Raw genomic sequence first — 12,761 nt, 5'->3', positions numbered from 1 at the left:
TTGTTCTCTGTTACATTTTGAATGCATTGGTTAATGTGAATACCATTTCATTCTGCATCATAGGTATTAGTCATCAAAGAGACAGCACAGTGTTTTTTTTTTTTAAAGATTTACTAATTTATTTATTGGAAAGGCAGGTTTACAGGGAGGAGGAGAGACAGAAAGATCTTTTGCTGGTTCACTCCCCAAGTGGCTACAATGACCAGAACTGAGCTGATCTGTAGCCAATCTGAAGCCAGGAGCTTCTTCCAGGTCTCCCACATAGGTGCAGGGTCCTAAGGCTTTGTGCTGTCCTCTACTTCTTTCCCAGGCCACAAGCAGGGAGCTGGATGGGATGTGGTACAACCGGGATACGGACTGGCCCTCAGGTCCTGGTAGATGCAAGGCAAGGATTTAGCCACTAGGCTACCGCATTGAGCCTGCACATTTGTGTTTTTCATGTTCATGTAGTCTGTCAATTACTTATCTGTAATACATGCATTTCTTAAATGGAAAAAAAGATTTTAAAAAAATATTAAGATTAGATATTTATAGTTTTTAAAGTATTAAATTTTTTCATATTTGTGAGTTTTTACAAACAATACAAAAATTCACTGTAACTTAATATAATCATTGAAGTACTATTATGTTAAATACATTGAAAGCCATTTTTACTTTTTTTTTTTTAACCAGTAAATGTAGAACATACTTAAAATATCAAACTGTAACAAAGAATGTACCTTACATATGTACTTCTAAGAAACAAATGTTTGGAAATAGAATGTTATGAACCTCTGAGTATCAAAAATTAAAGAGGTTTTAGATTAGTTTTAAAAATGATCCACTATTAAAAAACAAATAAATAAAAAGAGTATTAACAAAATCTAAACATACAGAGCTCTTATTTGGTTAGTTCATAAACTTATTACTCTGAATCTTTTATATAAATAGGAAATACTGCATAAGATTTCATGTCATCTTTCCCTTAATAAATACATCAAAATAATTTACTGTTTAAGTTGCATGTTGAATATCTTTTGAGCTTTAAAGTTCTGTGGATTCTAACAATTTTCAGACTTAAGTTATTGCCATAAAAAGAAGCTTCATTGTGCCAACATAACCTACCTTTACAGCCACTGATCTCTTCAGAACCTCAGGTCACAGACAGATCTTCGGTTTTGTGGTATGTCACATAATTACAATCACAAAATATAACCTTTCCTCATCCACTTTGCCACTCAGTATAATGACCTTCTTATTGTCCAAGTTGTTGTATCAGTAATTGTTCACTGCTCAGCAGTATTCCACTGCATATATGTACCAGTTTTATTCATCTGTTGACAGATGTTCTAATCAGTTTTTGAAAATTGTTCAAGAACTTAGGTGAACCTAAGTTTTTTTTTAAGGTGAACCACTATTTTTTTTAAGGTGAACCTAAGTTTTCATTTGAAGAGTAGAGTAAATACTGAAGAATGGGAATGGTGGATCTTGCATTTTTAAATACATAAGAAACTGTTTTCATCTGCTTCCTAGAACGGGTTTACCGTTTTGTTTTCTCATTGCAATGCATGTGAGCTTGGGTAACTTTGCGTCCTTATGAACCTTTAGGATTATCAGAACAGTCTGAGTATCCCCTAGCAAATGTTTAGAACCAAAAGTATTTCAGACTTTTTAGTTTTTCAGATTTTGGAATATTTGTATAGATTTAACCAGTTGGGCACTCCTAATCTAGTAATCCAAAAATTCAAGATTATTTTTTTAAGAAGTTCAAATTTTGGATCATTTCATATTCTGGATCTTCAGGTTAAGGATGCTGAACATGTCTGTGTTTTTGTTAAAGGGACACAAACATACACACACTCATGTGCACGCAGAGAAGGAGAGAGGAAGACGTCTTCCATTTGCAGGTTCACTCCCTAAATGGTCCTGTCAGCTACAGTTGGCCAGCCGGGAGCCAAAGAGCTCCCTCTGGATGTCTCAAGCACCTGGGCCATTTTTTGCTGCTTTGCTAGGCACATTAGTAGGAAGCTGGATCGGCAATGGAGCAGCTGTGGCTTGAACTGGCATCCAATATTTATGCTGGCACCACAGGAGATGGCTTTACCAACTAAGTCACAGGGCCAACCCTGTATTATAGATCCTCCTAATAGATGTGCAGGGGTGTATCATTTGTTGAAATAATGTATTTGAGAGAATATTTATTTGAGGGGAGAGAGAGAAAAATGGAGTGAGGGGAAAGGGAGTGAGCCAAAGTAGTCCCATATGTTGATTTATTTCTCAAATACCTGAAGCAGAACTTAGTGAAACCAAACACAGGAGCTGGGCATTCATTCATGGGGGTGGCCATCATTTGAGCTGTCACTTTTTCCTCCCAGATCTGTATATAACACAAATTTAGAGTCTAACTAGTCACTGTGGTATTGGATGTGTATGTCTTAACTGCCAGGCCAAACAACTGCACCTCACTATTTTTTTTTAAGAGTTACTTATTTTTATTGGAAAAGCAGATATTTTTGTTGGAAAGGCAGATATATAGAGAAGGAGATAGGGAGAAAGAGCTTCTGTCCGCTGGTTCACTCCCCAAGCAGCCACAATAGCTGGAGCTGAGCTCCAATCAGGAGCCAGGAGCCTCTTCTGGGTCTCCCATGTGAGTGCAGAATCTCAAGGCTTTGGGCCATGCTTGACTGCTTTCCAGGCCACAGGCAGGGAGCTGGATGCAAATTGGAGCAGATGGGATTTGAAGCAGTGCCCATATGGTTCCTGGCATATGCAAGGCAAGGACTTTAGCTCTAGGCTACTGTGCTGAGCCCTCACCATGGTTTTAATGTACTTCTCTAATTGCTGATAAAAAGAGTACTTTTTATGTGGCTATTTGCTAAGAAATACCACTTCCCTACTGAAGTCTTTTGTCCATTTTAATTGGAATCCTATTGTTGAGCTTTGACACTTATAGTCTGAATAAAAGTAAAAATATTCTATTGCCTATGTAATAAAGTTTTTTCCAACATGTAGTTTGTCTATTTATGTTACTAATAGTATATTTTAAGAACAAAAGTTGGGCCCGGCAAGGTGGCGAAGTGGTTAAGGTCCTCGCCTTGCACGCCCAGGATCCCATATGGGCAGCCCCGCTTCCCTTCCAGCTCCCTGCTTGTGGCCTGGAAAAGCAGTCGAGGACGGCCCAAAGCTTTGGGACCCTGCACCCGCGTGGGAGACCCAGAAGAGGCTCCTGGCTTTGGATTGGCTCAGCACTGGCCGTTGTGCTCACTTGGGGAGTGAATCATCGGACGGAAGATCTTCCTCTCTGTCTCTCCTCTCTGTATATCTGCCTTTCCAATAAAAATAATAAAATAAATCTTAAAAAAAAACTCAATTGCTTAAAAAAAAGAACAAAAGTTGATAAATTCAGTTTATCAATATAAAAAATGACTCATGCTTTTGGTATCTGGTCTGCTAAGTTTTTCCCTAATCCTAGATCACAAGTATTGCCTCATATGTTTTTTCCCCGAAGCTTTGAAGGTTTTATATTTTGCATTTAGGCCTATGATATATTTGAGTAAGATATGAGGCTCAGGTTGATTTTTGTTCATACTGGTCCTTTTGGTTTGACACCATTTGTTTAAAAACCATTGTTTCTTCGCTGGCTTGTCTTTGTACTTCTGCCAGAAATCAGCTGGGCATGTTTGTGTTGGCATGCCTCTGAGTACTGTATTCACTTTTATTCATTTATCTATTTAATCCTTCACTAGTAATAAAGCATTTTCTTGATTAGTTAGCATTAGATCAGGGGAGGGCAGGAACCACAATCCACAAGTCAAATATTTTGTGAATAAAGTTTTATTAGAATGCACATCTGTTCATTTGCATACTGTTTGTAGTTGTTTTCTTGCTATAATTAAAGTTAAGTAGGCATGATAGGAAGCACGCTTCCTGAACTAAAATATTTACTTACTGGTCCTTAACAGGAAATGTTTTCCTGCTTCTGCCTTAGAAACTGTCCTAAGATTATGTGTTATTCTTCTAATATTTCTTTCAAAATGTCTTTGCTAGTTCCTTTTTTAAAATCAGGTTTTATATATGGATTTTAAAATCTCTTATTTTCCTTTCTTCTTGCTTTGAGTTATTTTTCCAGTCTGAAAGTAGGAACTCAGATGATGGATTTAGCCACTTATTCCTTTCTACTGTAAACATTTAATGGAACAAAATTTGTCAAATATCTCATCCCTATATAATTTATTTCACAACTTACAATTTCTGATTTCATTATGACTGCATTTTGGCCAATGAATTATTTAAAGGCAAAATTTTTTAAAGTTTCTGAGAGCTTGGAGATTTTCCTGTATATCTGTTATTTATTCCTAATTTAATTTCGTTGTGGTCAGAGAATATAACTTTGCACATTTAACTTTTAAGTTTAACATCCAGGATATGATTGATCTTGGTGAATGTTCATGTGCAGTGCAAAAGGGTTTGTATTCTGTTGTTGGATGAGATGATTTTCTCTTTGTTGGTTCTGTCATTGAATAGAGAAGGCTGGTGCAGTCTTCAATTGAAAGTGTGGATTTGTGCATTTGTGTTGTGACATGTTATGCAGGTTTGCAGCTTAGAACAATGGGCTAAACCATGTAACCCAGGTGTGTGGTGGGTCATACTAAATAGGTTTGTGTAGACATAGGAATGTAGAGGGAGGTAAAGAATCTATATTCCAATCACAGAGTTAAGACACCAGGGGAAAGCAACATAAGCATTTAGGGAATCACCTAACCTCCTCTGTCTTTATTCTCAGTTCTTTGTTGAAGAATTTGGCTTTTACATAGATAGGCTTTTGGGGAGCATTCCTTTCCCCCATGACTTTGTAATAGCCTGAATACACCACATCAATGATACGAGCAACTCCAGTGAGCTTTTCAGCCGCATAATCTTACCAACACCAGAATACAAATCCTTTTGCAACATTGCCATCCTGTATCAATCAGGAGTGTTGGTTTCAGTGCTAGATATTCTACTTCCAATCAAGCTTCCTGGCACACAGGAAGGGAGTCGAAGTACTTGTGCCTGGGGATGCAGTGGAAGATGGCCCAAGCATTTGAACTCCCTTCCTGTGTAAGAGAGATCACCACAGAGTGTCTGGTCTGCTTTGGCTGTTGTTGGCATCTGGGGAGTGAACCAGTGGGATGGGAGATCTCAACCTCTCTCCTCCTAAACTAAATAAATAATTTTAAAAATTCTTTGAAAGGCTGAGTTACAGATAGAGGACACGGAGATTAAGACTGTTCACTCCCCTCATGTCTACAATGGCTGGAGTTGGGTCTGAAGCCAGGCACTGCCTCTTTGACCCTCTTCCTCTGTTTTCCCAGGGACATCAGCAGGGAGCTAAACTGGAAATAAGGTAGCTGGGACTCAAACTGGTGCCCATATGGGATGTTGTGCTGCAAATGCAGGCTTGATCATGTATGCTATGGCACTGACCCCTAAACAGATAAATTTTTAACACCAAAAAATCCTCTTAAAATGAATCCATTTTAAATGGGGTTGGAAATCATAGTAAATGGTGACAATCTGGATAAAAAGGTATAAAAACATAAGTTTATTTTACAGTAAGTTATATGATTTCAACTCTGCATACATTCATAGGAAGGACAAAAAGTAAATAAGATTGGTTTGGAAAGTGGTGAACAGAACTAGTTTTTCTAATTTCATTTTTAATGGTTATAGAGGGCCACATTTTAGAAACAGGCTAGGACTTTGGTTCTTTTTTACCAGGGGCTTCCTCAGTACTTTGAGGATAGACTCTTTGCCATTCTTTGTATTTAAATATCCTGTGGAACTTTTCTTTTTTAAAAGTTAGTTGGCCTAAGTTCTAAACCCTCATTTTACATGATAACTAAACATTGCTCCTATGCTTCCTGATAGACTTCATGAACTAGTTTGTTTTGGAGGGGGGGAGGTTTTTTTTTTTTTTTTGCATTGCTTTTTGGTGTGTTTAAATATCTATTAATCAGTGAAGACACTGATGAATTAATACTTCATATGTAGGAATTAATGTTAGTATTCACCGGATATATATATTTTAAAATGGAATTAACTCATTAAACTTTTTCTTGTTATGAGGACTGTTGTTGTTCTATGTCAACTCATAGTGAAAGGATCCTAAATAATGAATATCTGGGAAATGTCCCTCTGTACATGAAACTTTATCAAGGTAAGGGTACAAATTAAGACTTATAGATGAGATTATATGTCCATGTTTTTTTTTTTTTGACTTAATAAAAAGAAAATGACATAATTCAAGACAAAACACCACTTCTTCACTCCAAAGTGTGTATGTGTTATATTTATACACACATACACTTTGGAGATTTGGCTCTCTGAAAATTTTTGTGTTTCTAATTTTAGTACTCTAAACAACTCCATAAAAAGCTGTGAATCTGTAAAGTTGTTCATTTCCTCACAGTTTTTCAAGGGTCATGTTAAAGCCATAGTACAGTCTAGCTTCTTTTACATGAAGCTTTAGTGAATCATAAATAGAAATTAAGGATATAGATGAGGTTAGACATAATATCGGAATTATTTTTGCTTTTTAGCTTTCTTTATGACTTTATATTGATCAGGTTTTTAAAACACAGATGTAGATTCAGTGAAAACCTATAAATATTTTTAAGTTGCTAAGCTGTTGATGGTTTTATTTCATGTTTTAAAATAAATTAAAGCTTGAGTAATTTCTTCGGAAATGCATTTTTAATTGTCCGGGTTTAGTTATATACCAAAGCTGAAAAATAATGTATTTAGGGCCTGGTATTGTTGCACAGTGGGTTAAAGTGACAACTGCAACATCAGCATGCCATCTCCAAGTGCCAAGTCCCACTTCATTTCTAACCCAGCTCCCTGCTAATACACCTGGGAAAGCAGCGGATGATGGCCCAAGTACCTGGGTCTCTTCCATTCAAATTAGGGACCTGGATGGAGTTCCAGACTCCTGGATTTGCCTAGTCCAATGCAGACTATTGCCAACATTTGGGGAGTGAACCAGCTGATGGAAGATCTCTTTCAATGTCTTGCCTCTCTGCCTCTCAAGGAAATAAAAGCAATCTAAAAAGAAAGATACATAAAGTGAGTTATAGGCAATAAGAATACAATACTTAGCATAAAATGAACTTAACCAGTTCTATTTAATATATGTGAAAGGTATCTTAAGAGCTTAACACTCTGGGAATGCTAAGAATACTACATTTATTTTGGTTTAAGATGCAGAAATGGACTAAGACATATGCCATATGTTCTCCTCTCATGCCAAGTTAACAAGAATTAAAAGACTGAGATGAAAAAACAAGGTCAACTCAGACTGAGCCAAATTAGACAACGGAATAATTGTCAGATTTTCTGTTGGCAGGGACAATTTGTTTTGAGCCAATCTTCATGAATTATAGGCTGTATTTTTCCCCCTGGTAATTCTACTGCCAGGCTTTCTGTTGACAAATTCTTTGTTTTGTAAACACTGAAAATTTTCATCAGTTACATTGTTTTTGGGCACACACTGATTCTCAATAGAGAGGTGTTTTTTTGCTTCTAATTTTAAGGAAAGTTGCTGAGAAACAAATATGAAATCAAGTCAAAATTTAAGAACTTCTAACAGAATAGTATCTTATTTGGGGTTTCTAAGTTATAAATTCAGATGTAATATATAATATACTAACCAATATTGCCATTAATTTTTGACAGAAAATATCAATATAGATTTGATGTAAGCACAAGGATTACTTTCTCTACAATTAAAAACAATCTAAAAGAGCAAATGAGAAAATTCACACAACTAATTGATTTACTTGAAATAGAATAACCAGTTTATGGGAAGAAGTGAGTCTAATATTAGCATTTTTAAAAAATATTTTCCTTATTTGTTTGAAAAACAGAATCTTTCAATCAGTGATTCACTATCCAAATTCCTGCAACAGGGCCAAACCATACCCAAGCTGAAAGCCAGGATGTCTGTCCAGGCATCCCACATGAGTGACAGGAACTTAATTCCGTGGTATGTCATCTTCTGCTTGCTAAGTGCTTTAGCAAGAAACTGTGTCAGAGGAAGAGGTGAGAGTGGATCCCAGGCATTAAATATGGGATGAGGGTTTCCCTGTTGGTGGGTTACCCCACTGTGCTACAGTGATGACAACCCCAGGATCGTCCTTGTAAGCTGCTCTTCTCACTCTACATGAGTTTTCACTCTTACAACCATTCCTTATTTTTAAGTTATCATTTATAAATATGAAAAATAATAATTTAAATACTATATAAGTATATTTAATAGTAATAATATAAAGAAATAGGCAGCTGAAAAAGATTCACATTAAAATCATACATAATTTAGATATTATCAACATTTTTCTGGAAACTTTTGATTCTTTTACTGAATTGGTTTGTCATGTTGAACAGCTTGTTGGTAGAGTGTTGAGGTTTTCATGCACAACATCATACCATATGCAAACATGGGTAATTTGACCTCTTTTAAAGTGCCCTTTATTTCTTTTACCTTCCTAATTGCTATTGCTAAAACTTTTGTATTGAATACTTTATTGGATAGATGGAAAGAGTAGAGTAGACATCCTTTTCTCGTTCCAGATCTGAGAGGAAATGTTTTCAGCTTTTTCCCATTCAGTAAGATATATGGTGTTGGTTTGTGATATATGGACTTCATAATTTTGAGAAATTTTCTTCTATACCTAATTTGTGTAATTTTTTTGTCATAAGGGGGTGCTGAATCTTATCAAATGCTTTCTTTGTAACTAGGAAGATAACATATGTTTTTTTTCTGTTGATATGATGTATGACATTTACTGATTTGCAAATATTAAACCACCTGCATTTCTAGGATAAATCACTTGACTATGACTTATGATCTTTTGGGATTCAGCTTGCATCTTACTGAGATTCTTTGTATAAATGTTCAGTATGGAAATAGGTATGTAGTTCTTGTGTCATTGGTTTTAGTTTGAAAATAATGCTTGCTCCATGAAAAGAGTTTGGCAGAGTTCCATCCTGTTCAGTACTTTGGAATGGTTTGAAAACTACTGGAGTAATTTCCCTTTTGAAAGTTTTATGGAATTCAGTAGTAAAGTAATCAGGTTCTGGACTTTTCCCTAATGGAAGACTTAAAAATTTATTATTTACTTTTATGGGAAAGTCAGATTTATAGAGAGGAGGAGACACAAAGATCTTCCATCCGCTGGTTCCACTCCTTAAGTGGCTACAATGGCTGGCGCTGAGCCCATCTGAAGCCAGGAGCCAGGAGTTTCCTCTGGGTCTCCCGTACAGGTGCAGGGTCCAAAGGCTTTGGACCATCCTCCACTGCTTTTCCAGGCCACAGGTTGGGAAGTGGGAGCAGCTGGGACATGAACTGGCACCGATATGGTATCCCAATGGATGCAAGGTAAGGACTTTAGCCACTAGGCTACTGTGTCAGGCCCAGTGGAAGATTTTTCATTATTGTTTCAATCACATTGCTTGTTACAGGTCAATTTAGGCTGTCTATATATTCTTGATTGAACATTGGTAGGTTATATGACTATAGGAATTCATTTTCTTAAGATTTTCCAGCTTATTAGCATTTAGTTCTTCATAGTAGTTTCTTCTGAACCTTTTTCCTTTTCTGCCCCCCTCAGGAATATGTAAAATATGAATATTTGGTCATGTAATGGCATTACATATTTAATATAGATTTTATTCTTTTCATTTTTGTCTGATTGGGTCATTTCAATATTCTTGTCCTTGAGGTCAGAAATTCTTGGTCTATTCTCAATCATATTTTATTTTAGTAATTGAGTATTTCTTCTCAAATTTCCATTTGGTGCTTTTTAATGAGTTCTATCTCATTAGTAATAATTTTCATTGATTTTCCTTATTTTTTATCTCTATACTCTTGCATACTGTTAAGTTTCCTTATAATCTTTATTTCAGATTCTGTATCTGTCATTTCTTAAATTTCCTTCAGTACAGGATGTAATTTTTGAGGGTTACTGTGTTGTGTTGAAGGCATCACATTACTCTGTTTCTTCATGTCTCCTGTGTCCTTTTGTTGAATTATGCCCATCTGATGTACTTGTCCCTCCTTTTTCATGGAGTAAGTTCTGTAGTAAAAGAGTTTAGCTGGAATACAGGGTATCACCTGGCTTGTTGCTTTGCCTTTGGTTATTGGTGAGACTAGGAATGTAGTCTCTGAGTGATTATTTTGTCTTCGTGTCCTTTGTGTAAGTGACAGTGGTCTAGCCTGCTGGAGTTCATAAGGATAGAGGTGTGAACTGAGATGAATAAGGGTTTCTTGGGATGTGTATCTTTGGCCTTAAGAGAATTTGGTGCCAGAGAGGAGAGAGGGAGTGAGTGAGTGCTAGCTGACAGCCACTGGTTCACTTCCCAAATAATAGCTATGATGACCAGAGCTATGCTAATATGAAGCCAGGAACCAGAAGCTTCATCCGGGTCTTTCACATGAGTGCAGGAGGCTAAGGCCTTGGGCCATCCTCTGATGCTTTTCTAGGCCATTATCAGAGAGCTGGACCAAGAAGTGGAGCAGCTGGGACTTGAACAAGTGCCCATATGGGAAGCCAGTGCTAGCAGGCAGCGGTTTAGCCATGTCAGCCCTATGCCCTTCTTTTATTTACCATTAGTTTCTGAAGTGTGGGACATTTTTAAATGGGTTTTATAAATTGTATGTAAAACTGACACATGATTTTTTAAATGTGGTCTGATGATTGCTGCATATAGTTGAGATCCTCAAGAACAGGCATGGAAATTATAGATGAAAGTACTAAATCTGTTCCAGTTCCTGTTTTCATGAATGCAACTGTCACTTAGCTGTTCTCATTTATGAATTATTTATGACCACTTACATACTAAACAGCAGGATTAAGCAACTAAGGGTTTGTAGGGGCCAGTAATGCAAACAAGGCTGCTATCTCCTATCAGAGTTCTGAGTCACAATCTTGATGACTTTGCTTCTGATTCAGCTTCCTGCTGATGCATCTGGAAAGACAGCAAAAGATGACCCAAACCCTTGGGCCTCTGATAGCTATATATAAAACCAGGAAGGAGTTCCTGGCTCCTGCCTCTGGGCTGGCCCTGCACTGGCTGTGGTGGCAATTTGGGGAGTGAACCAGAGGATGGAAGGTAACTTCTCTCACTCATCCTATGTGAGTGTGTTTATGTGTCTGTTGCTCCTCTTTCCATCATCCTGGCTTCCAAAGAGAAATCTTGGGGAAAAAAGAACCAGTCAGACCTGTAAAACCCAAAATGTTTATACAAAATGCTTACTGACCCTTTATTTGAGGGCTTAATCATGCTACTTAACCTTATGGTTATCACTGATACTGTACTAACATAAACAATCACTTTAATTCCACATTAATTATTTCTTTTTATCTTAATCCTATATAACAAGCTGGATAGGCATTTAAATGATCATTTATTAAATTTCAAAAATAGTAAGCTCATAAGTGTGGTTATACAAATTATCATTCAAATCATATATTCTAAAAATTAATATTCATTCAAGGTAATCTCATAAGCTTACTATTTAGCAGCAGAATAAAAATACTTTGTGTTATTATAATTTCATTTTCCTAGAATAACATTCATTCAATAATACTCTTGAATATTTACTTTCATCTACTGTAGGGGGGCAGAGAGGAGGAGAGTGGGACCGACTGACCAAGATCTGTAACCATGCCTGCGATGGCCAGAGCTGGATCAGGCAAAAGTCAGGAACCAGGCACTCCACTCATCTCTCTCACGTGGGGAGCAGGGGCACAAGCACTCCAACCATCAGTTGTTGTCTTACAGGATGCATTATATACATTATCAGAACGCTGGGACTCGGCCCAGTACTCTGACATGGAATGTGACTTGCTGAGCCCCATTGTGTGCACTCAACAGTCTTCTTTTATGTTCATCTCTGCTACCATTATACCTACTCTTGTACGACTAAAGTACAGTGAAGTGTTAGCCTTGAGAAAATGCACATTTTTTCCCTTGATATTTTAAAATAATGTTTTGTTTAGCTGTTTGCTTGCATTTGGAGAGGGAACATTTAAATTGCTTATTTTTCATCACTGAATACTTTCCCATACAGAGCAGTTTCCACATAGCATACCTGTGAGAGGAGCCATTCAGTGTTGTTTGTTGAACAGTATGCGTGTGAAGTGAGTCAAAGGGAGGCAGATGATCTGGAAAGGAGAATTCCTCTTGAGGTGCTAATGACAGGCCAACAAAATCTTCATTTAGTGTGTCAACTCTTTCCAGGGGCCCCACTAGTTCTGGTAAAAAAAAATTATCAAGAGATGAGTCAAATGCAAATATTATTTCTATCAAACCTCTTAAGTAAGGTTACAGAAAAACTTTCATAGATCTCAGTGCAACTTTTTAATTTATGTGTTGTACAGCATATGATGACACTCCTGTAGTCCTCGGCCCTTTTGACTTCTGTCAGTTTTATACTTATTTCAGTGAGTATATTTTGGTAACAAAGAAGCAGACTTTTCACATTCATTTTTAGATATATATATATATTTAAAATTTTTATTGGAAAGTCAGATATACTGAGAGGAGGAGAGACAGAGAGGAAGATCTTCTGTCTGATGGTTCACTCCCCAAGTGACCGCAATGGCCGCAGCTAAGCCAATCCAAAGCCAGGAGCCAGGAACTTCTTCCAGTTCTCCCACGCAGGTGCAGAGTCCCAAGGCTTTGGGACAGTCTTGACTGCTTTCCCAGGCCACAAGCAGGGAGCTGGATGGGAAGTGGAG

General features: G+C 37.1%; 1 protein-coding gene across 2 annotated transcripts in view; it reads right to left on the bottom strand.

Annotated features, from left to right (window-relative positions):
* Positions 1-311: 311 nt before the first annotated feature.
* LOC121164934 (WD repeat containing planar cell polarity effector) overlaps positions 312-12,761 on the bottom strand; it is a 263,430-nt gene continuing 250,980 nt past the window's right edge. The window contains exons 15-16 of one of the 2 annotated variants that reach the window (XM_040993340.1): positions 12,113-12,275; positions 312-483 (exon numbers count right to left, since the gene is read on the bottom strand). In XM_040993340.1, the coding sequence (XP_040849274.1) occupies positions 459-483; positions 12,113-12,275 (188 nt within the window). In that variant the 3' untranslated portion in view covers positions 312-458. Of the gene's footprint in view, positions 484-12,112; positions 12,276-12,761 lie in introns of those variants that run through there. The other variant, XM_040993341.1, reaches the window with a different exon arrangement.

This window comes from Ochotona curzoniae, unplaced genomic scaffold (assembly GCF_017591425.1).
Source record: "Ochotona curzoniae isolate NIBS_2020 unplaced genomic scaffold, NIBS_Ocur_1.0 contig_883, whole genome shotgun sequence".
In the NCBI taxonomy this organism is placed as follows: Eukaryota; Metazoa; Chordata; class Mammalia; order Lagomorpha; family Ochotonidae; genus Ochotona; species Ochotona curzoniae.
This window is presented reverse-complemented; position numbering and strand designations above follow the sequence as displayed.